General features: G+C 37.4%; 1 protein-coding gene across 1 annotated transcript; it reads left to right on the forward strand.

Moving 5' to 3' along the window:
- Positions 1-224: 224 nt before the first annotated feature.
- LOC110463294 (superkiller viralicidic activity 2-like 2) lies at positions 225-24,603 on the forward strand. Its single transcript, XM_021517784.1, has 25 exons — positions 225-374; positions 3,714-3,821; positions 5,273-5,339; positions 5,663-5,838; positions 6,415-6,589; positions 7,203-7,293; positions 7,749-7,873; positions 9,055-9,153; positions 9,420-9,522; positions 10,263-10,397; positions 10,767-10,846; positions 11,097-11,207; positions 11,713-11,814; positions 12,074-12,199; positions 12,501-12,651; positions 12,986-13,158; positions 15,372-15,443; positions 15,991-16,116; positions 16,565-16,768; positions 17,010-17,105; positions 20,754-20,917; positions 21,268-21,430; positions 21,958-22,120; positions 22,361-22,465; positions 24,052-24,603. Exons 1-25 carry the CDS (start codon positions 247-249, stop codon positions 24,102-24,104), a joined length of 3,096 nt encoding a protein of 1,031 aa, XP_021373459.1. The 5' UTR covers positions 225-246; the 3' UTR covers positions 24,105-24,603.
- Positions 24,604-25,936: the final 1,333 nt, after the last annotated feature.

Raw genomic sequence — 25,936 nt, forward strand, 5'->3', positions numbered from 1 at the left:
TACGATATAAAGGAATATCTAACTGAAAATAATAATTCTGGTAATAAATTTCGTTTAAAAAACTTTTGAGGTTATCACAGTAAAACAGTAAATACATTTTAAGAAATACATTTTACCCTTGATCGTCTTCAAATAATTATTTAACATTACATCAAGTCGTGTTATATACCTATTATGATTTATTTAAAAATTATATATTTTAAAATCCATATTTACTGCCGAACTTCAAACACATGGGTCAACATCATGGCAGACGCCTTTGGTGATGATCTTTTCAATGTGTTTGAAGAGAAAACAGAGGTAGCCGCGCCTGACAGTGACACTAAAGAGCCTGTCAAAGAAACCACAGATTCAAATACGACCGACGCTCAGAGGTAATGATAATATTCTGACCTCAGTTTCCTTCTTATTCGTTTGAAATTTTCAAAGAAATAACAGCGTCAGTTCAACAAAAAGTGAAACCACAGCCATACATTTTGTAATTGCCTCATCTGTATATGGATAAAACGGTTAAGATATTAATACAGATATAATATTTATGAACATTATGTTAATAATTGTTCTAAATGTTTCCAAAAATCACCATAACTGACAAGACGGTGTTAATACTGTTATGTTTTCTTTCAAGATTGGCTCTACCTGGGCATGGTAATTTTTGTCCATTCAGGCCCAATATTCCCTCAAAAGAGGGAGAGTTCCTTTTGAGGGATTATTCCAAGCATACGGCATAGTTAAAAGCAGCATGTTGATTTCAAATATGTTAATTCTGTGGCAGATTATAATTACCACTGTCCAAATCCAACCATCATCCCAGGTTTGGTTATCGTCTGGTATATCCGCACTGCCATTTTATCAAGCTGTACGTCGTACCTACATTACCTGCTTGATACTACACAAGGATATTTTAGACATTTGGTCATTGTCTGTGAACTAACATGAAAATTAGTAATTACCAGAAGTTTGACAGGAAATCTTTTGAATTATAAAAACTCATATAGAATCATAAATAGATGTGCAATTTTGCTTTATTCACTTTTTATCGTACTCAAAAAGAACCTATCTCTAAAAAAACTGATATATTTCATTCCTGACCCAGTCTTTTATGAAGTCTATTGAATGTACGAGAGCAAGTTAACCCGACAAGGTTTTTAGGTACACTCAAATGTCATGCTGGCTGTTCATAGGACACTGCTCCCTTTTAGCCTAGGATCTGCTTTAGTCATGATCCCACTTGTCTGCAAATCCAACCTGCATCTAAGATGTTGCCCTATCTAAGTTAGGATGTTGCCCCAAATCATGCAACACAAGTTTTAGTATCGTATGCAAATGAAGTCACACCTTATCGCCACTGACAAGGTGCGAAGGCAACATTCTTATATGATACTGAATACAGTGGGGTGGAGATCCAACGTCCAGTCAACAGTAGTTTCCATAAAGATCAGTGAAATTCAGCATATCCCAGTTGATGGATTCTTTAAAATAGGATTCACAAGTCCGGCCATAGAAGTATTTTATCAATAATGAGAAGAGATGACCATGGGATGTCAGCAAGTTTAATCCAGTGTTTACATGTCATCAGAACAACGTACAATTTTTAAAACATCCGGTGCCCTGCTTAGATTCAACCAATAACAACTTGTTGTATTGACAACTTGTCTCGAAATAACAAGAAAAGCATTTTTCGTGCTAGCCACCATGGAGAATTTCTTTCTATTGTATTGGTGTTGTTTTTCTTTGAACTCTGAATCAAATTCAAGGCACGGAAACCTGATCGATGGCTACTTCTGGCAGGTGAAATTTGTTGACAAATGTTTGTTGGTATTTAAAAAAAAAGAAGGTTTTAATTGGTCATTTTGCTTCCATTATTTGATTGTACACATGTTTTATGTTTTTCACAGTCCTCAGTAATTTCAACTGTTTTCTGTTGATATGAGTATGAAGTCAATGTTGCTTCTTAAGGGTGCAATAACACATGACACGAGGATATACCCTTGCCAAGCATTCACCCATTAGTATTGGTACTTGAAACAAGGGTTGGTCACAGGCAACACTATAACTGGAGAAGAGAAAAATGCACAGCCAGAAAGGGATTCAATCCATGGACCCCCTGAACTCTTAGACAGATTATCTACCAATTGAGCTGGGTACCTGGTTGCCATCGATAGACCCAAGTCCAGTTTTCCTGCCCCCAATTGCATGATCGTAAGAGGCGACTAAATTTGGGACCTTATCTCTTCTCTCCTTTCTAAATAACTTTCCTCTTCCTAATGTCTCCCTTGACAATGCCTCACTTTGGGCCATTTGTTGAGCGTTCGCCCATGTGAGGAAGGCTTTGGGTTCTGTCCCCTGGCCGAGACATACCCAAGTCTTTAAAAATGGTAGTTTCTACTCCTGCTTAACGCTCAGCAAATTAGGAGTGGGACAACTGGTTCACCCGTTTTCAGTATAATGTGACCGGGTGGGGCGTCCTGCTGGGTGTCTTCGGCAGTATGTTTCAGTGAGGTAGCACTATAGCACTATATAGGCATCAGTTACGCGCTATCACAAGGAGACAAACACGAACATATCGCAGCCTCCCAAAATACACACACATTCACTACACGCATGCATCCTGCACACAGGGGAGGCCGTCCTTAAATGACCTTAGCTGTTAATAGGACTTAAACAAAATCAAACAAACAAACAAACCAACAAAAGTCCAGTTCTACTACACATAGGCCAGTAATACAGTTGCTTTCATAACTTTGCATTAGAGAGAATTTCCTTTTAACTCGATTGGTAGAGTGGTAAACTGGTAAGCTGGGGGTTGCTAGGGTTCGATATGCAGTGAAAGCATATAACTCCCTTCCTGTCTCAAATGATTTGATGGCTGTCCTTGTGTTGAGAGCTAGAATCTAGGTTTTGGTGTTTGAGGACACAATGCATTTAAAATAAGGGGAGTAGTGCAGCAGGTTTTTATTGTAAATAAGATGATGGTCACATTCTAGCTTCAGTGTAGTGGAAACTTTACAAGTCAGGTGGAAAAGCAGCAGACAGGAAAGCTAGGGGGTGTTTGTTTGGAGCACACTAGTATCTTCCTACTGCAATACAAGTAATCAAAGTAAAAATGCCTTCACAGTGGAATTTAGGTTGTAACTGTTTTATAACAACTTTTGCTGTGACACATACTCATGAAGAGTAGGTTTAGATACATTGACTCTTGTCAAGACTCAACTAATTATATTGGTTGATAAACTTGACACTCACCATTTTGTCAAATGGTGGTCTGGATGTTTCTTGTTATACTTAAACTCTGAACAGATGACTGAAAATTAATTCCATTAGGAATTATCTCCAACCCACCATAGTCCCTAAGCAGGGCCTCTTTAGGGATTAAACCCTCTAAGTATCTTGGGGTTCTTTCCAGCATAGTAGTTAGTACTTCTCAGATATGATTTTAGTCAAATGTATGAGTTTCCTGTCTCAATGACTTAGTGTTATCATAACATATCTCTTATTGTCTCCATCAGAATGACGATATAGACTGTTTCTAGCATTGTTCTGAATTTGCCTCTGCCAGGATGTTTTTATTGACGGAAATATTCAAATTTGTTCATGAACACTGAAGATCTCAACATTGATATAATCTGTTCAATTATACATAGATCTCTCTTACTATCATGCAAAAGACAAATATGTAATGAAAGAAACATGACTTTGTATCCCTTTTATAGAACTGATGATCTACTAAAGAGCATTGTGGGTAAAAGATCGGCAGAAAACAACGACGATAATGAAGACAATCCGACAAAGAAAGCCAAGGCCATTCCACAAGACTTGGGGTAAATATCACATCATGATTGTAATGCCGGTCATTTGACAACATCAGTTCATGTACTTGGTAAATTTAACAGACTGAATGCTACCATACTACAGTCAAACTTTGTTATTATGAATGCAGATATATCTCAGATACACAATTTATTTTTAAATTAGTAATAATTTGAAGTTATACATTTTTTTGTTCAAATCTTTGATTAAAAACAAAACTTTTTAATACATGCATAGCAAAACGGTGCAATAAATAACACCCTTGTTATAAGTTCATTCACTATTTCATTTATTTACCGTCTCCCAGAGTGTCGGAGTAGACTGGTTAATCTTCAATATGCTTTGTCCCACAGGGTTGGAATTTCTAATATACTGTCACACAGCGTCCGAGGAGACAAGTTGATATAATATGTTGTCTTACAGGTGTCAGGTTGTTTCGGTAACAAGTCGTTTCAGGACTTTTCTTGGGTCGTTTGGGACATGTCAAAAGTCGTTTTGGGATTATTATTTTTTTAAGTTTAAACAATCGATTGGATAAAAGTTATTACAACTTATCATAGCATTTTTCCGTCATACAATATATACATTTACCATTATATGATTTTTATAAAACATGAATAAATATATATAATATTCACACAGACACATATACACAACATAAAAACATCGTTCAAAATATATTGCTGGATTTAATGAATTGATGCACATGTCTAAAATATATTCTACGTGTTTCATGTTTTTACTTTCGTGAAATTTGATTTCAATATAGCAATAATAAAATGCTTAAAACAATTTTAGACACAATGTTAACTTATTCGTCTCTTAATGTCAATAATGGAGAATATAGTGAATTGAAAACATATAACACGTATTACAATATCAAATATCAACCTATTAATAACGAAAGAAATTGAATGTTGAATTTCATAAGTTCCTCTAGATCTGTATTTAATAATGAGATTAGTTTCACCAGGTAACAACACACTGTCAATCGGGTAAATGTTGGTACATGTAGGTATCCCCTCAAGCACTAGCAATCTGTTAACATTAATGACCCTAAGCATGGGTAAGTTGTGACACAGGTCATAGTCTGAAACCATACTTGTGTATTTACAGGACTTTTTATGAAATGGAAGCGAAATGTAATTTATAAATGAAAATTGTAGATGTCCCGAAACGACTTGATTAAGTCCCGAAACATCTTGTGTCATGTCCCAAAACGACTTTGGGACTCGCGAAACAACTTCGGGACCCCCCAAACGACTTGTTACCGAAACGACTAGCATTTGTCTTACATGGATGTTAGATTAGACAGGTGTCGCTGTAATGTGTTCCTTAGATTTTTGAAACTGACCTAACACGATCAAAGATAAATACAACCAAACCAAGAAAGTGATACCATCAAATAGATGATTCTCCTTTTCAAATTGACAATCATGTTGTAAATCTTTGTATATTACAGGCAGACAGATGTTATGCCCAGGATTCAAGTCCATAAAGTAGACACTGTGGAAGCCTGTCAACATGAGGTGAGGTCAAACTCGTTGGTTTGAGACGTCAACTGACTATTGGTCAGTTTTGTCCTTGTTAAAATGTTATCGTAAAAGTGACCAAATGTGTAATGCACAGAAAATATTGTAAATAGAAGTGTCACAATACAGGAAAATCAGATCACTATTTACATTTGCTTTGTAAGAAAATAAAAGAAACCCTTTGTCCAAGTACCGTATGTGACCTTCGCTGATGGATGGTTGCTGGTCCATTTTTTTAATACAAACATTGTTTCAATGTATACTCTATAAATGTAGATCTATAAGTAAATATCTGTTTAAGGTTTTAATTCTGTTGTTAGGTTGCCATACCACCAGAAGCGGAGTTTGCTCCCCTGAAGGCTGTATCAGCCAAACCTGCCAAGGAGTATCCTTTTATCTTGGATCCGTTCCAAAAGGAGGCTCTGCTATGCCTGGAAAACAACCAATCAGTGCTGGTGTCTGCACATACGTCTGCTGGCAAGACTGTTGTCGCTGTGTGAGTACTCCACTTGAAAAAAATTGACCTGGAATTATCTTGTGAGCACTCCCTGAATAAGTTTTGTAATAAAAGGGCATATATTTTATGCAATATTGATTAAATTCTTTGCAATATTCATGTTTTGTTTAATTAATGTATTAAATAGGCAAACAGTAAAATTTGCTATCTTTCTGGTCCAGAAAAATATGGTCCAAGTACAATGTGTTGTATCACCAATTTAAACAACTTTCAAGACTGAGTTCATAAGGAAAACATTCAAGAGGATAAAGAGTTCGGACAAAGTTGTCTAAGTTAGGACTTCCTGTTAACTAGGTTCTAATATCTATGATTTGTGCTTTACAAGTTTATGTATCTTTAAGCTCTGTACTTGTTCTTGAACTCCAATTAAGTTGCCATGTCTTTTCATTCACATTAAAATTTATTCAATTTATTCATTTATTTTAAAATTTATATATATATGGACCTAGCCTTACAAGATATGTTTCCCAGATGTATTTCTAAAAGGATAATAAAATTAAAAAGAAAGAAAAAAATATGACTGACTTTAAAATACGATGTTACATAATGTTTTAGGTACGCCATAGCCATGTCACTGCGGGACAAACAACGTGTGATCTACACCACTCCCATCAAGGCCCTCAGTAACCAGAAATACCGGGAGCTGTTTGAGGAGTTTCAGGATGTGGGGCTCATGACTGGTGATGTCACAATTAATCCCACTGCTAGCTGTCTCGTCATGACAACAGAGGTAAAACTATGTCACAATCAGCCCATCATCGAAATGTCTTGTCGTGACAACAGGTATCCTCACACAAGGAACTGTGGGATACAAGTTCAGGGAAATGTCATCTTTCTCAAACATTTCCCTCTCCTGGTACACAAAGTGCCTATTAGCTTATGCCAAGGTGTGGTATCCGTAGTCTGTGTCTAGTTGTTTTCTTGCTATAAAATTGACATACATTCAAGGCCATATGGGTCAGACTTAAACATGTTAAATAATTTGGCTTGTAGAAAGTGAAAAAATACTCCAAATAAATTACCTTGACTCACATTCCTTGTTACATGAATCAAATGTGATTTCGACAAACTTCTATTAAAGACAAGTTTATGGTTCAAATGAATGACACGTTTATTGTTCAAAAGAATGTAAAGTTAAAGTATAACTAGTATAATCTGATAATTTGCTGATATTAGTGTTTCAGCTTAAAATATATCTATTTCATTATTATTTAAAAATGGATAAACAATACAGACACCGTAGACCTCTTATTTAATATTTCTTGAGATTTATTAAAGATGTGCTGTGACTTGAGTGTGTGTCATTGTGTACTTATGTTGATTCCTGCCTGGTTACTCTACAGATTCTACGGAGTATGTTGTACAGAGGTTCAGAGATCATGAGGGAAGTTGGCTGGGTCGTATTTGATGAAATTCATTATATGCGTGATAAAGGTAAGTTGTGATAAATACCCTTCTCTGATGCTGTGTTGTAAATCCTACATATATAAATATAACAATGATAAATATAAGTGAAAGATAACAATGATAAATGTAAGTGAAAGATAACAATGATAGATATAAGTGAAAGCAACTGAATACAGATTTTAATTGTGAGGATGGTTACATTGGAAAGGACTGAGGTAGTAAAAAGACTGGAGCAATTATTTTCAAATTTCTAAGAATTCCAATGTATATTATTTTTTTGAATATAGTATTGTGGAGATACTGGGAGTGAACAATTTCACTTGCACTTATTTGGGGTGAAATGCCATTCATCCCCATTCCCTTCTTTGTTCCTAACATTTACTGGTATACCAGTAAGTACAAACAATAACATTTTGTGTAGATTTATAGTACTGACACTGTATTATATTTGATATACCTGGTATTCCCTGATGTTTTACCAGAGAGGGGTGTGGTCTGGGAGGAGACGATCATCCTACTTCCTGATAACGTCCATTATGTGTTCCTGTCAGCTACTATCCCTAACGCTCGCCAGTTTGCTGAGTGGATCTGTCATCTGCACAAACAGGTAACTTTGCCCACTCTGACATACTACTGGTATGTCATAAGCCATCAGCGGGCACCAGACAGTAGATATAATGTTTTTGGCTCACTTGTCATAGGCACTTTGGTGATGGAGCTGTATCTGGTATCCATCCATTGTCAACCTATCTCTTAACAACTGTAGGAACCTGTCTGTATACCCATTAGACCATGTTTTTTAGAGCTCGCATGATTGCTCATTTGAGCTATTGCCCTCTGTCTTCGTTCTTCGTCGTGCACTAACAATTGAACATCAGTGTTCCCATTCACGCTGAAATGTGCGTCATTCATGCATGTTCTAAATAAATCCCGTACAAATTTGACTACCTTAGGTGACATGCACACGTCGAAATTTGTGTGTCTCGCATTCCAAATATTCTCAAAATATTCTTATGTTCCACCTCTACAAAATGTTATTTACAAAAGAAGAGAAACTAATCGAAGTCAAATATGAAAGTTGTGGGGTTTGCCCAATTTTCTCAGCAGGTAGTCTCGCTCATCAAAACGCTTTAATATGTAAATTGTTAGGGCCCACTTGCCTGGATGGTAAAGTGCTTTGACGACTCAGAAGAATACACAAACAAATTGCCGAAGCAAACGACGCAGCAATTTTTTCACTTCCCGAGACATTTTCGACTTCTCCTTAAGAATGTTTCAAGCTATTGACTCCAAACTTGGTACAATTGTTTCATATGAGGTCCAGAACAAGTGTTCTTACTTTCGGTGCCGATAAAAAAATTCAAGTTGGACATCCTGGCCTCTGATTGGCCGAGACATTTTTGGACTTCTTCTCTCAGGAATGACTGCATCGAATGACTCTGTGTATATTAGATAATTACAAATCTTGTGCTTTATACTCAATGGTGTGCCATTCGAGATGTGGAGATGTATATAATAGTAATACATTATATGAAATTTAATTCAGTTCTCAACTTTTTTGAACTCTTGTGAGTATTAAGGCCCTTTGGCCTCTTGTTAGACTATACTGAGCACATTTGGAGGAATCACATTGAATATTTTTCTCTTTCATTACAATTTTTTTTTCTAAAGAGTGTTAGCTTGTGTTTAGAATTCACGTATCTTAGATAAATGAAACCAAAGCCAAGAAAGTATCTGAAGTATGAAGTATAATCCAATGTCTGAGCTTGCCATTTTGTCTCATTACAGCCCTGTCATGTGGTGTATACAGAATACAGACCTACCCCACTACAACACTACATTTTTCCATCTGGAGGTGACGGCATACATCTTGTTGTGGATGAAAATGTAAGTATGCAATGGAAATAACTTTATGTTATTCTCAAAATTGTGGTATAGTCGAAGCTGTATAGGATCAGACTCGAGACTTATGTTTTTGTAATACTTGTGTGAGTCTGTTATACATACTGCAGAACTATGGATGTTAACTTTAACTAAAAACCTAACTTAAACAATAACTTGAAATAAATATCACACCAAAAAGTAATAACGCAATGCATTTAGTCATTGTATACTTGTATATCATAAAACCTCTGTGAACTATTTGTTTGTAGGGTGAATTTCGAGAAGAGAACTTTAACACAGCCATGTCTGTGTTACGTGACTCAGGTGATGCGTCCAAGGGGGATAAATGGGGACGACGAGGTGGAGCAAAAGGTGTGTACAGCGAAATGAGAATTGTGGTCTTTGGGAAATATGCTGATTATGATGAATCATATGATAGAAGTTTTAAAAATATGAAACCCTATAAATCCTTCAAAAATTATTTTCCGATTACAATGCAGATTATTTATATTTTATAAACCTAGTCCTAAAGATCTAGTGAGCTAATTATTGTGGTATGGTATAGTGCCTGTATTAATGCGACATTAGTCAACAACTTTTTATTTTAAAGTCTAAAACAACATGTGGTCGAAAAAGGCTGGAAAATAAAAGTAATATTATACAACATTTATATAGCGCCCTATATAATTTGTAAAATTACTCTAAAGGGCTTTACAACATATGGATAATAGTATTAGTTATAATTGTGAAACAAAAACAAAGGCTTACAATCACTTTTATACATTAATCAAGCAGATAATCAAAGACATTTCAAAGATATTAAACTTGGTGCATCCTTTAAGCAAGGGGATTCTGTGTTGTAAAAGTGAAATAGATTTCGAAAAGTTTTTCCATGTGTATGTCTGAAGAGATTTTCACCAAATTTGGTGTGAATCATTGTAAAGCTAAGAAGTTTGAATGTTGTATATAAATAAAGGGTATGGAGGTAGAGGGGATGGGCCCATTAAGAGGAAAGTGGGGCAAATTATTGAATTGCTTCTCCTTTGGTATTATTAGAAATTATAACTTTATAACTTCAATATTTCATAAGATACAAATATCTTTATTTTCAGGCAACGAATCAAACTGCTTTAAGATTGTGAAGATGATAATGGAGAGGAGCTTTGCCCCTGTGATTGTGTTTAGTTTCAGTAAAAAAGATTGTGAGGCCTATGCCATGCAGATGGCAAAGCTAGACTTCAATACAGGTAAGCTCTGTGTGTTAAAACAGAATTATACATATGTTGTTAGGTGGAAGGAAACTTAAAGGAGGATTATTAAACTATCCTTCCTAAGTTATAGAAGGAGTATCAATTGATTAAAAAATGTATTGAGTTGAAGAACTCTTCATATATCATTTGTTTGATGTTAATGCTAATATTAAATCTAACAAGTGTTACATATATTGTTGGTAAGTGGTAATTTCTTTTGCTATTTTATGTTTAAAATTGAATAAAAAGAATCCTGACTGGCTGTTACACTTTAGGGAATTAAATTTCTTTTTATACATCTGTTGTTCAACTTTAATTGTGAAAAAACTGTTTACATGGTGATTAAATATCTTGATGATGTTTCAGAGGAAGAAAAAACGTTAGTAGAAGAGGTCTTCAACAATGCGATAGACAACTTGTCTGACGATGACAAAAAATTACCACAGGTACGTTGTTGACTATTTTCATAGCTGATTAAAATTGCTTTGAATATTGACTGTAAATTGGTTCATTAAAATTGTTTTAGTGGATAATTTTTGAATGCCCGAGTTAAAAGGTCATTTAATACTAGTGAAATGAAAAATTTAAATCAATAAATCATGAAAATGTAAAATATAAGAGATTAAATATGACATCATTGTTGATTTGTGTTTTTATGGTTTCATTCATGAGTTTTCTCCCCTTTGTCACTTTTAGGTGGAACATGTGCTGCCACTACTGAGGAAAGGTGTGGGCATCCATCACTCTGGTCTACTGCCCCTGCTCAAGGAAACCATAGAGATCCTCTTCTCAGAAGGACTCATTAAGGTACCGGTTGTCTATGTGTGTTGTGGCATGTTTCGTTTTTGTTACAGGAAATTATTTTTTTAGTATATATGTTAATGGAAGAAATTAGAAATGTTATGAAAGGGGTATAATACTGGATCTGTTTTGATACAGGGGCGGGGGTATCATGCAGGTTTTTGGGATGTGAAATATTGAAAGGACTGGTATGAGTACAAGATTTGAAGGTACAGATTCCATCTCTGGTATCTGGAGAAAAGTTGTCGGAATTCTAAACAGGGTCTAAAATAGTTGTATAGATATTGTTAATTTTGCAGCAGGTTTTGGTAAAATTATTGCTTATCTACTTCTTGATTTGTGTTATGATTTTATGTGAACTAAATAAAAATGAAAAAAATAGTAAGAGAGACCTTCGGTAAGTTGCCGAGTTAAATCAAAATCTCATAACAGCTACAAGATAAAAGTCTATGAGCTGTGGCAATGTAATAAACAAAATGTGTTCAATAAAATAGTTATCTTACTATTTCAGGCACTCTTTGCTACAGAGACGTTTGCTATGGGGCTCAACATGCCAGCCAGGACGGTACTGTTCACTAGTGCAAGGAAATTTGATGGGAAAGATTTCCGATGGGTGTGTATCATGCTGATCAGTTGTTGAGTAGATATACTATAAACAATAAAACATAATTAACAGGAACATAAAGATCTAAAATATTCTCATGCTTGATACTGTTGGAGCCTCCTTATTGAAAATGAGGGACAGTTACATAATACATGGCTTTAACTGTTGATTCATATGATTTGAAAGAAACATCAACACTTTTATTTCTGACAGGAAGGAAAAGATTGTGTAAAACAGTGCAAAAGTAATAAGTAACTTTCTGTGGTAGGTAACTTCGGGAGAGTACATCCAGATGAGTGGTCGTGCTGGACGAAGAGGCATTGATGACCGTGGAATTGTCATTCTGATGGTTGACGAAAAGATGAGTCCTCAAGCAGGGAAAACTATTGTTAAGGTAACTGTTCACTCGCTTGCCTGTTTGCTGCCCAGGAGGGGTTATACTTAGGGTTTAGCAGGAAGAGGGGCCCACTGGGTTAGTTGAATTTGTATGCCACTTGGCTCAACCAGCCCCATATCAGAATTGTAGCTGACGAGGTCCAGAAGATATTATTTTAATAATGAATGTACATGACGCGTCAGTTTCGTTTAATACTGTATGTTTTTACAAGGCCTGGCTGTCACTGTTACATTATTATTTATATGTGTATAAAGGGCCTGGCTGTCACTGTTACATTATTATTTATATGTGTATAAAGGGCCTGGCTGACCCCCTGAACTCTGCCTTCCACTTGACCTACAACATGGTGCTGAACCTGCTGCGAGTGGAGGAGATCAATCCGGAGTACATGCTGGAGCGATCCTTCTATCAATTCCAGAACTACGCAGCTATTCCCGATCTATGTGAAAGTAAGTATAGATCTAGCAACCACCTCTTGTAAATATTTGGTCCCTTAAGAGTTGCCATATTGAATATAATCCTGAAGTGTATTTCTGTGGTACTACTATGCACACTTGCCAATTCTTCCTATTTTGTAAGGAGACTTCTGACTTTATTTTGGAAATCAGCAGAATTACCTTCATCTTTATTTTTGCTCAAGTTCTATTATTTCTTAGGGGAAAACGTATAGCTTAAGCAATGACAATGTACTTTAATATTCTGTCAAATCGTCACTACAATTTCTGTCTAGACTTTGTTTTTAGTATGGGGTACTATATTGAGACAAATCGTTTATTTTGTCAGAATTAAAGAAGTTGGAGGAGGACTATGCTAACGTAGAGGTTCCAAATGAGGACCAGGTCGGACCCTACTTTAAAATAAGACAACAGTTGGACAACCTCGGCAAGGAGCTTCTACTGTATATACAGAAACCACAGTACTTACTGCCCTTCTTACAACCAGGCAGGGTTATCAAGGTAAATCTTCAACCTGGCAGGGTTATCCAGGTAAATCTTACAACCTGGCAGGGTTATCCAGGTTAATCTTACAACCAGGCAGGGTTATCAAAGTAAATCCTACAACCTGGCAGGGTTATCAAGGTAAATCTTACAACCAGGTATGGTTATCAATGTAAATCTTACAACCAGGCAGTGTTATCAAGGTAAATCTTACAACCAGGTATGGTTATCAAGGTAAATCTTACAACCAGGCATGGTTATCAAGGTAAATCTTACAACCAGGCATGGTTATCAAGGTAAATCTTACAACCAGGCAGGGTTATCAAGGTAAATCTTACAACCTGGCAAGGCTATCAAGGTAAATCTTACAACCTGGCAAGGTTATCAAGGTAAATCTTACAACCTGGAAGGGTTATCAAGGTAAATCTTACAACATTGGAGGTTTATCAAAGTAAATCTTTAATCAGGCAGGGTTATCAAACAACCAGGCAGGGTAATCAAGGTAAACCTTTCAACCAGGTATGGTTATCAAGGTAAATCTTACAACCAGGCAGGTTTATCCAGGTATATCTTACAACCTGGCAAGTTTATCAAGGTAAATCTTACAACCAGGCAGGGTTATCAAGGTAAATCTTACAACCTGGCAGGGTTATCAAGGTAAATCTTACAACCAGGCAGGTTTATCAAGGTAAATCTTACAACCAGGCAAGGCTATCAAGGTAAATCTTACAACCTGGCAAGGCTATCAAGGTAAATCTTACAACCTGGAAGGGTTATCAAGGTAAATCTTACAACATTGGAGGTTTATCAAAGTAAATCTTTAACCAGGCAGGGTTATCAAACAACCAGGCAGGGTAATCAAGGTAAACCTTTCAACCAGGTATGGTTATCAAGGTAAATCTTACAACCAGGCAGGTTTATCCAGGTATATCTTACAACCAGGCAGGGTTATCAAGGTAAATCTTACAACCTGACAGGGTTATCAAGGTAAATCTTACAACCAGGCAGGTTTATCAAGGTATATCTTACAACCTGGCAAGTTTATCCAGGTATATCTTACAACCTGGCAAGTTTATCCAGGTAATTCTTACAACCTGGCAGGGTTATCAAGGTAAAAGCTACAGCCTGGCAGGGTTATCAAGGTAAATTGTACAACCTAGCAGGGTTATCAAGGTAAATCTTACAACATTGGTGGTTTATCAAAGTAAATCTTTAACCAGGCAGCGTTATCAAACAACCAGGCAGGGTTATCAAGGTAAATCTTTCAACCAGGTATGGTTATCAAGGTAAATCTTACAACCAGGCAGGTTTATCCAGGTATATCTTACAAACTGGCAGGGTTATCCAGGTAAATCATACAACCAGGCAGGTTTATCCAGTTAAATCTTACAACCAGGCAGGGTTATCCAGTTAAATCTTACAACCAGGCAGGTTTATCCAGTTAAATCTTACAACCAGGCAGGTTTATCCAGGTAAATCTAACAACCAGGCAGGTTTATCCAGGTAAATCTTACAACCAGGCAGGTTTATCAAGGTAAATCTTACAACCAGACAGGTTTATCCAGTTAAATCTTACAACCAGGCAGGTTTATCAAGGTAAATCTTACAACCAGGCAGGTTTATCAAGGTAAATCTAACAACCAGACAAGTTTATTGAGGTAAATCTTACAACCAGGCAGGTTTATTCAGGTAAATCTTACAACCAGGCAGGTTTATCAAGGTAAATCTAACAACCAGGCAGGTTTATCCAGGTAAATCTTACAACCAGGTAGGGTTATCAAGGCAAATCTTACAACCAGGTAGGGTTATCAAGGCAAATCTTACAGCCAGGTAGGGTTATCAAGACAACTCAATATCTGGTACCTTCTGTCTTTCTCATGACATTGTTTCATAATTATTATATACATGTTTAAATTAGTAAATTGTTCATCGTTAACTACCTGTATGCGATTCAAATGAATACTTTTCAAAACATACACAACAAAACTAGCAGATAAGTGAAATGTTGACCAGATGACAGAATCATTCTGCATCACTGATTCTGTGTATTTTTAAATGATATAACTCAGATAATTTTTGAGGTTTTTCCCGAAATACATCTTCATGTTGTAAAAAACCCAATTTGTAAGAAAGGCAAAGGCAAACTTATATACAAAACACATCTATAAAATCTCTGTCCTGTTTTACAGCAATTTTACCCCTACTCTAGAATTAACCTGTATATTTTTAAGGTGAAAAATGGAGAGCATGACTTTGGCTGGGGAGTACTTGTCAACCTACAGAAAAAGTCAAACCAGAAGAAGGTAAGATATATTCCATATTCCATCCATATTTATATCTATGGACTGTCAACCAAAAATGTAAGGGGAGACAACCATGTATTGTATTTGTAATATTTAATGGCAGATGCCCTCAGTAACATGCTTTTAAAAGGGAGGACAGTTCAAAGAATACTATTATAAAATACAGTTAAACAATAAAAAAAACCTGCATCACTTCTGATACGCAATATAGTGCAGAATTTATATTCCTCTATCATTAGTCTAAGGATATGGATTGTGTATGTTGGAAAAAAAAGACATTAAATAAAAAATAAAGTTAGTATATATTTGCTAGGTATTTTATCCTTATATTTTCCTTTATCTGACAAAACTTGTACATTTAATTGATGACAGGTAAATTGTTCTGTTCCTACTTACCGACTAGATATCATTGGTTAACAAATACCAATCCCACTCAAAAGATCCATTTTCATTTCCTTTCCACTTAGAGTATGTGGACAACTGAGACCTGAGTCCGCATTTCAATACTAGACTGTATGCTATGTATGATCAAACATTGTGTTTATAGTCAGTAGAGGTGGCAGACGCAGTGTATGTGGCCGAGGTCTTACTGAACCTGACCAAGGATAGTGCCCGCTCACGTAATATAGCCTCTATAAAACCGTGTTCCTCAGGCACGCGCGGTGAAATGCAGGTATGAACAATATGTTACAAATTCATATTTTTTTTGAAATTCACAGCTTTTTATTCTTATCTTCAATGACTAGAAAGAAATAATTACAATACTAAAGGAATGGCATTAGCACCAATATTTCATCATAAAAATGTGATTTTAATCTTGTCTTTTAACAGGACACACTGAATAAATCGAGTTCTATGGAAACCAGATCTATACTTCAGTAATTGTTGATATATGTGTGAACCGTAAATCCAGCTATTGTGTGGGTGGGGTAGGGTGAGGGTTATGATACTGGGTTTTTCAGTTAAGATGGTTTTTACAGTATATTGCTATGGTATCGAACAAATCGGACATAACGCCCACCAAAAAATGGTCAGATAGGTCAGAGAATCTTTAGTTAGTGAGTGTTTACTCTTTGATTTCAGTCCATGTTTTATGTGGTTTTATGGTTTGTTTTGTTGAGGTTGTTCCCGTGGTAACCAGTCTGATCCAGGCAGTCAGTGCTGTGAGACTGTACATCCCCCAGGACCTTCGTCCACCTGACAACAGACAGAGTGTGTCAAAGTCTCTCCAGGAAGTGGAGAAGAGGTTCCCCGATGGTGTGCCACTTCTCGACCCCGTAGAGGACATGGGCATCAGGGAGAAAGGTCTCAAGGAGATTGTCAAGGTCAGTTGCTGGATAAATTCCCTTTATGTGGCCATGAGACAGTTTATCTTATCTAGTATTGGTATTCCTAAAATAGATCACGTCAGAATCTTTTACTCTAAAAGATCCTTATGCTAATTTTGTAATGGCAAATAGCTGACAGTAAAATGTGTAAAGGAAAACTGTTATTGGCATAGAGTAAAATGTGTTTTATAATTAAATGATATAGATATTTTATGCAATATACTTTATTCATCATCAGAAAATTGAGGCATTTGAGCACAGAATGTACTCCCACCCACTACACAAAGACCCCAATCTGGAGGAATACTACAAGGATTACGAAAAGAAAGCTAAGGTAGGTTTGTTACGCAGACCCCACCTAGAGTTGTTCTACCATAGTACCAGTGGTAGATTGGGGTAGAATACTACAAATATCCCCACCTAGAGTGGTTCTACCATAGTACCAGTGGTATATTGGGGTAGAATACTACAAACATCCCCACCTAGAGTGGGTCTACCATAGTACCAGTGGTATATTGGGGTAGAATACTAAAAACATCCCCACCTAGAGTGGTTCTCCCATAGTTCCAGTGGTAGATTGGGGTGGAATTCTACAAACATCCCTACCTAGTGGTTCTACCATAGTACCAATAGTACCAGTGGTAGATTGGGTTAGAATACTACAAACATCACTATCTAGTGTGGTTCTACCATAGTACCAGAGTAAGATTGGGGTAGAATACTACAAATATCCCCACCTAGAGTGGTTCTACCATAGTACCAGTTGTAGATTGGGGTAGAATACTACGAACATCCCCACCTTGAGTGGTTCTACCATAGTACCAATAGTACCAGTGGTAGATTGGGGATACTACAAATATCCCCACCTAGGGTGGTTCTACCATAGTACCAGAGTAAGATTGGGGTAGAATACTACAAATATCCCCCCCTAGAGTGGTTCTTCCATAGTACCAGTGGTAGATTGGGGCAGAATACTACAAACATCCCTACCCAGAGTGGTTCTACCATAGTACTAGTGGTATATTGGGGTAGAATACTACAACCATCCCTACCCAGAGCGGTTCTACCATAGTACCAGTGTAAGATTGGGGTAGAATACTACAAACAGCCCTACCTAGAGTTGTTCTACCAAAGTACCAGTGGTAGATTGGGGGAGAATACTACAAATATCCCCACCTAGAGTGGTTCTACCATAGTACCAGTGGTAGATTGGGTTAGAATACTACAAACATCCCTATCTAGTGTGGTTCTACCATAGTACCAGTGGTAGATTGGGGTGGAATACTACAAACATCCCTACCTAGAGTGGTTCTACCATAGTACCAGTGGTAGATTGGGGTAGAATACTACAAACATCCCTACCTAGAGTGGTTCTACCATAGTACCAGTGGTAGATTGGGGTAGAATACTACAAACATCCCTACCTAGAGTGGTTCTACCATAGTACCAGTGGTAGATTGGGGTAGAATACTACAAACATCCCTACCTAGAGTGGTTCTACCATAGTACCAGTGGTAGATTGGGGTAGAATACTACAAACATCCCTACCTAGAGTGGTTCTACCATAGTACCAGTGGTAGATTGGGGTAGAATACTACAAACATCCCTACCTAGAGTGGTTCTACCATAGTACCAGTGGTAGATTGGGGTAGAATACTACAAACATCCCTACCTAGAGTGGTTCTACCATAGTACCAGTGGTAGATTGGGGTAGAATACTACAAACATCCCTACCTAGAGTGGTTCTACCATAGTACCAGTGGTAGATTGGGGTAGAATACTACAAACATCCCTACCTAGAGTGGTTCTACCATAGTACCAGTGGTAGATTGGGGTAGAATACTACAAACATCCCTACCTAGAGTGGTTCTACCATAGTACCAGTGGTAGATTGGGGTAGAATACTACAAACATCCCTACCTAGAGTGGTTCTACCATAGTACCAGTGGTAGATTGGGGTAGAATACTACAAACATCCCTACCTAGAGTGGTTCTACCATAGTACCAGTGGTAGATTGGGGTAGAATACTACAAACATCCCTACCTAGAGTGGTTCTACCATAGTACCAGTGGTAGATTGGGGTGGAATACTACAAACATCCCTACCTAGAGTGGTTCTACCATAGTACCAGTTGTAGATTGGGGTGGAATACTACAAACATCCCTATCTAGTGTGGTTCTACCATAGTACCAGTGGTAGATTGGGGTAGAATACTACAAACATCCCCACCTAGAGTGGTTCTCCCATAGTACCAGTGGTAGATTGGGGTGGAATACTACAAACTACCCCACCTAGAGTGGTTCTACCATAGTACCAGTGGTAGATTGGGGTGGAATACTACAAATATCCCTACCTACAGTGGTTCTACCATAGTACCAGTGGTATATTGGGATAGAATACTACAAACATCCCTACCTAGAGTGGTTCTACCATTGTCCCAGTGGTAGATTGGGGTGGAATACTACGAACATCCCTACCTAGAGTGGTTCTACAATAGTCCCAGTGGTAGATTGGGGTGGAATACTACAAGCATCCCTACCTAGAGTGGTTCTACCAAAGTACCAGTGGTAGATTGGGGTGGAATACTTCAAACATCCCCGCCTTGAGTGGTTCTACCATAGTACCAGTGGTATATTGGGATAGAATACTACAAACATCCCTACCTAGAGTGGTTCTACCATAGTACCAGTGGTAGATTGGGGTGGAATACTTCAAACATCCCCACCTTGAGTGGTTCTACCATAGTACCAGTGGTAGATTGGGGTGGAATACTTCAAACATCCCCACCTTGAGCGGTTCTACCATAGTACCAGTGGGAGATTGGGGTAAAATACTACAAACATCCCTACCTAGAGTGGTTCTACAATAGTACCAGTGGTAGATTGGGGTGGAATACTTCAAACATCCCTACCTAGAGTGGTTCTACCATAGTACCAGTGGTATATTGGGATAGAATACTACAAACATCCCCACCTAGAGTGGTTCTACCATTTTACCAGTGGTAGATTGGGGTAGAATACTACAAACATCCCTACCCAGAGTGGTTCTACCATAGTACCAGTGGTAGATTGGGGTAAAATACTACAAACATCCCTACCTAGAGTGGTTCTACCATAGTACCAGTGGGAGATTGGGGTAGAATACTACAAATATCCCCACCTAGAGTGGTTCTACCATTTTACCAGTGGTAGATTGGGGTAGAATACTACAAACATCCCCACCTAGAGAAGTACTTCCACAAGTATAAACGAAGTGTATCGTACTATTCTGAGTATTAGGGGAAGTTCAATGAATGCTGTTATACAAAAGTACCACCTAGAGTACTACCCTGAGTATGAGAGGGCAAAGGTAGGTTGTTAGAAAGGGACATCAATCTCATTGTCCATACTTTAATTACCTGTATGATCAGGAAGTTTTGGGATTCAAACTTTGGGTCATATCATTCAGAGAACAGAACAACATTGGCCCTGTTGTTCAAGTCTTTTTCTCAAGAACTATAAATGTTAAACATCATCATACTTGATTTATAGCAAGAGGAGGTAGATTCAAGGTTGTCCAAATCTAATGGGAAGGGTCATGCATTGTTGAACAAAGAGTCATTTGGGACACTTACAGCATAGCCGAATCAACATCGAGTTGTGGACAACTCATACATATTCCACACCTTTGTGTACATACGCTTCACTGGTCATTTGTCTGATGAAGGTGATGGAGTACATATCGTACTAGTCACTGAAACGTCGCATAGAAACACTTATTGGTTGTGTTACAAGAATCTTTTCATAAGTCATACATTGAATAGGACCATGGAAGGTGTCCGATTTCAACATAGCTTATGTCCTGGAATTCTTTCCTCTTTAGTGCAAGATCATAAATACTTCATTTAGTCAAATCTTACCTGTGTACACAAAATACATGAAAATCTCTGAAACTTAAAAAAGTGATTTAACATTGTTTGATGAAAGCTTACTGTGTCGACAGGTAGGGAATGATGTGAAGGCCGTTAAGTTGGAGCTAAAGAAGAAGAAGTCGTTACTGCAGATGGATGAATTAAAGTGCCGCAAGCGGGTCTTACGGCGCCTTGGTTACTGTACTGCCTCTGATGTCATAGAACTAAAGGGCAGGGTGGCTTGTGAGATCAGCAGGTAAGATTCTACTATTCTTTCTTATTTTTGAAATTTATCATTTAAATATTGTTTTCAATCTCAGATATTTTCTTTGATCAAGTCATTCTTGTTTTAATGTTGTATGATTAGAAAATGATATGAAGGTTTTATGTTACCGTGCCCATTTATGAAAGAAATAGAATATGATGAAATGGGTAGAATTTTTCAAAGATTTAAAAACGAAATTTCAAATTTCACAAGAAGATAATGAATACAAATTACTTTATTGAAATGTTGTTGGCATCTAATATAAATTTGACATTAGATATAGAACTAGTTTGAGGACTTGTGAGGGATGTTTTTCTTACATGTATGTGTACCTGTTATAGTGGGGATGAGCTCCTGCTTACCGAACTTCTCTTTAACGGTGTGTTCAATGATCTGACAACCCAACAGACCTGTGCTCTCATGAGCTGTTTTGTCTTTGAGGAAAAATCCAATGAGATGCCCAAACTGACGGAGGCCTTATCTGGGCCGCTCAGAATCATGCAGGTAATAATAAGTTTTGTAAGAAATATCGGACAATACTGAAGTTTTTTCTGAGATAGAGGTTTATTTAATAGAAAATTGAACTATTGTGCCAATTTGACAAGCAAAATATAGGAGTAGAAGCTCTTTTTTCAGGACACACAAATTACATAGGTATGCAAAATATACAAATGACTGATGCACAAATTACATGGGGTTTTACGGTACATATTTAGAAAAAAAAATGATCAAGTTAATTTTCAAAAAATAGAGTTAGGGATGATGTTCTAATAAGTTGTGGAAATTACTACCGACTGGATTGCTCAAATCAGGCCTTAATTTCACCAATGTTTCTTAATTAATTTCCTAACTGAATATTTTTTTTTTAAAAGCATCACTGAAGTTAAAGGAAAATTCCTTCCCTTAAGATTGTTTCTTATCTTCGATAATGCTATACATAAGTCAAGAAACATTTGTGACACTGGGGATCCTGATAGTCTTTCCAACTCCACTCTAAGCATAACTGGTATACTGTCTTGCTGTTTGACTAGGATACAGCTCGACGAATCGCACGGGTCAGTCGGGAGGCCAAGATAGAGGTGGACGAGGAACAGTATGTCGAGTCGTTCAAACCTCACATGATGGACATTGTCAATGCATGGTGCAATGGGGCCACTTTTGCAGAGATTTGTAAAATGACGGACATATTTGAAGGTAAGATTTGAAAGAAACGTCCAAAAAGACGATGTTTAATATTTCAACTTTATATGGCGGTTATGGTTTAATCTACGTGTTACCACTTTTGTATTTAGCATCAGTAAGAAGTGGGTGGTGGCCTACCTAACAGACTTTTTTGCAACCAACATAACTTTAGAGACTTACCCACCCAAGACATATAGACAGACGTTGAGCCACCCAACAAAAAATGACTGATGCAATTTTTGTGACTTGTAGGAAGTATAATCCGGTGTATGCGACGGTTGGAAGAAACACTCAGACAGATGTGCCAAGCAGCCAAAGCCATTGGTAACACTGAACTGGAGAACAAATTCGCAGAAGGTAAGCACTGCTGAAACAGATCTCTTACATGTTTGTAGAATGATTAGATTTCTTTATAAACAGTACATATGCTATGTGGTCTACTGGAAAGAGATTTGTGCTATGGGTTCTTGAGATAGATGGATTTTAAGCGTATTCTAAAGCATTATCTTGATTGACTTTCAAGGGAAAAAAAGTCTGATGTGTTAAGAAAAGTATGCAGAAAATCTGTCAAACAGTTAAAGGTTGTCTTCGACTTATTGGTGGAGTTTTGTGAATCTTCAGACAGTTCACATAATACATTTCCTTCACACATAAAGAAGTGTGCATGGTCAGCATTGTATTTTAGTTTTCCCTTTGTCCATTATGCATCTGATTCTGGTTTTCTAATCAAAGTACATCATACTTAAGATTTGGTTACTAAAACCAGATACAACGTACTTAAGATTTGGTAACTAAAACCAGACACAACGTACTTAAGATTTGGTAACTAACACCAGATACAGCATACTAAAGATTTGGTAACTAAAACCAGATACAACATACTTAAGATTTGGTAACTAAAACCAGATAGAACGTACTTAAGATTTGGTAACTAAAACCAGATTCAACGTACTTAAGATTTGGTAACTAAAGCTAGATACAACGTACTTCAGATTTGGTAACTAAGACCAGATACAACATACTAAAGATTTGGTAACTAAAACCAGATAGAACGTACTTAAGATTTGGTAACTAACACCAGATACAGCATACTAAAGATTTGGTAACTAAAACCAGATACAGCATACTAAAGATTTGGTAACTAAAACCAGATAGAACGTACTTAAGATTTGGTAACTAAAGCTAGATACAACGTACTTCAGATTTGGTAACTAAGACCAGATACAACATACTAAAGATTTGGTAACTAAAACCAGATAGAACGTACTTAAGATTTGGTAACTAACACCAGATACAGCATACTAAAGATTTGGTAACTAAAACCAGATACAACATACTTAAGTTTTGGTAACTAAAACCAGATACAACGGACTTAAGATTTGGTAACTAAAGCCAGAGACAACATACTAAAGATTTGGTAACTAAAACCAGATACAGCATACTAAAGATTTGGTAACTAAAACCAGATAGAACGTACTTAAGATTTGGTAACTAAAGCCAGAGACAACATACTAAAGATTTGGTAACTAAAACCAGATACAGCATACTAAAGATTTGGTAACTAAAACCAGATAGAACGTACTTAAGATTTGGTAACTAACACCAGATACAGCATACTAAAGATTTGGTAACTAAAACCAGATACAGCATACTAAAGATTTGGTAACTAAAACCAGATAGAACGTACTTAAGATTTGGTAACTAACACCAGATACAGCATACTAAAGATTTGGTAACTAAAACCAGATACAGCATACTAAAGATTTGGTAACTAAAACCAGATACAGCATACTAAAGATTTGGTAACTAAAACCAGATACAACGTACTTCAGATTTGGTAACTAAAGCCAGATACAACATACTAATGTGAAATAATCCAACATAGGTTACATTTGCAACAGTTCAAAAATGTGTACTTATTCCAAATGATGTTCTATTTGCAGCTATCCGGAGTATAAAGAGGGATATAGTGTTCGCTGCCAGTTTGTACTTGTGAGGAGAAGGACAGCTCACACCAGCAAACTACTAGTCTCAACATCTCCTGGAGAAAAGCCTCACACACGTGTGTGAGCTTGAGAGGTGCTAAGATGAATCTCGTGATGCTGGGAAAGTGTCACTCAACCGTGACAGGTCATATGATGAAAGTGTCATGTGACCTCAAGCATTGCTATGGTAGTTGTGTGACAGTGTTGTGTACCAATGTACTGTTACATTGTGAATGTAATTAAATGTATTTATGATGTTCAAGGGAAGTAGTCCTTCCTTCTTTTAACAACAATCTACACAACCAAATACTGCAGGAAGTGGAAGGGTGGCAGTCCTTCCTGATCAACAACTGGTCATCTACACAAATAAGTACTGTAGAAGACTATTCATCTCCTACTCTGTCAGCAACATATTCTACATTAAATTGTTAGCTCACTGGGTCCAAAGGACCAAGGTGAGCTTATGCCATACTGTGGCATCTGTCGTCCGTCCGTCGTTCGTCCGTCCGTCGTCCGTCCGTCGTCCGTACGTCAACAATTTCTTCAAATTGGAATTTAACTAAATTTGACTGGAAGTATCCCTAGGTGGTGGGGATTCAAAATTGTACAAATGGTGGGGCTGACCCAAAAGGGGGCAATTTGGCTATATTGATATGAACAACTTTTTCTGTAGAACTTTGTCATGGATATCAATCATATTTAGTCAGAAGCATTCATGGGAGGCGGGGATTCAAAATTGTCAAATATTGGGGCTGACCCCTAAGGGAGCTGAGGGGCGGGCCCAAAAAAGGTTATTTGGCCATATTGATTTAAGCGATTTCTTCTCTGGAACTAAGAGATGGATATCAACCATATTTGACTGGAAGCATCCCTAGGTGGTGGGGATTCAAAATTGTACAAATGGTGGGGGCTGAGGGGCGGGGCCAAAAGTGGGCAATTTGGCTATATTGCTATAAATGACTTCTTCTGTAGAACTGTGCCATGGATATCAATCATATGTGGTTGGAAGCATTCATGGGAGGCAGGGGTTCAAAATTGTACAAATGGTGGGGCTAACCCCCGGGCTAAGGGATGGGGCCAAAAAAGTTTAATACTTAAATAGTTGAGATCCCCAACGTATAACCATATATACAATTGCTGATTATAAAGAGAAGAATGCACATTTGCTTCCAGGATGGCCTTGGGGTCTGGCCCCACCCTTGGAGACATAGTCCCTGGGTCATAACTTTGAAACGGTTGAGATCCCCACCCCAAAACTATATATACAAATGCTGGGCATAATGAGACTAATGCAGTCATGCTATTAGAATAAACCCCTAGGGACCTAGTTTCTTAGTCATAGCTTGGAAACAGTTGAGATCCCCACCCTATAACCATATATACAATTGCTGAGTATAAAGAGATGAATGCACATACACTTCCAAGACTTAATCTTGGGGTCTGCCCCACCCTTGGAGACTTAACCCCTGGGTCATAACTTTGAAACGGTTAAGATCCCCACCACAAAACTATATATACAATTGTTGGGCATAAAGAGACGAATGCAGTCATGATACTAGAATAGACCCTGGGGTCTGACCGAACCCCTAGGGACCTAGTTTCTTACTCACAGCTTGGAAACAGTTGAGATCCCCATCCTATAACCATATTTACAATTGCTGAGCATAAAGGATGGCCTTGGGGTGTGCCCCACCCTTGGAGACTTAACCCCTGGGTCATAACTTCGTAACAGTTGAGATCCCCACCCCAAAACCATAAATACAAATGCTGGGCATAAAGGGATGAATGCAGTCATGATATTAGAATTGATCCTGGGGTCTGGCCACAACCCTAGGGACCTAGT

This window comes from Mizuhopecten yessoensis, unplaced genomic scaffold (assembly GCF_002113885.1).
Source record: "Mizuhopecten yessoensis strain PY_sf001 unplaced genomic scaffold, ASM211388v2 scaffold10885, whole genome shotgun sequence".
Classification (NCBI taxonomy): domain Eukaryota; kingdom Metazoa; phylum Mollusca; class Bivalvia; order Pectinida; family Pectinidae; genus Mizuhopecten; species Mizuhopecten yessoensis.

Bases quoted from the DNA above. Each gene is read 5' to 3' on its own strand.
- LOC110463294 (XM_021517784.1), top strand. From the start codon at position 247: ATGGCAGACGCCTTTGGTGATGATCTTTTCAATGTGTTTGAAGAGAAA. The intron at 12,200-12,500 runs GTAACTGTTCAC...ATGTGTATAAAG, and splicing joins CAGGGAAAACTATTGTTAAG to GGCCTGGCTGACCCCCTGAA. The intron at 16,769-17,009 runs GTCAGTTGCTGG...ATTCATCATCAG, and splicing joins GTCTCAAGGAGATTGTCAAG to AAAATTGAGGCATTTGAGCA.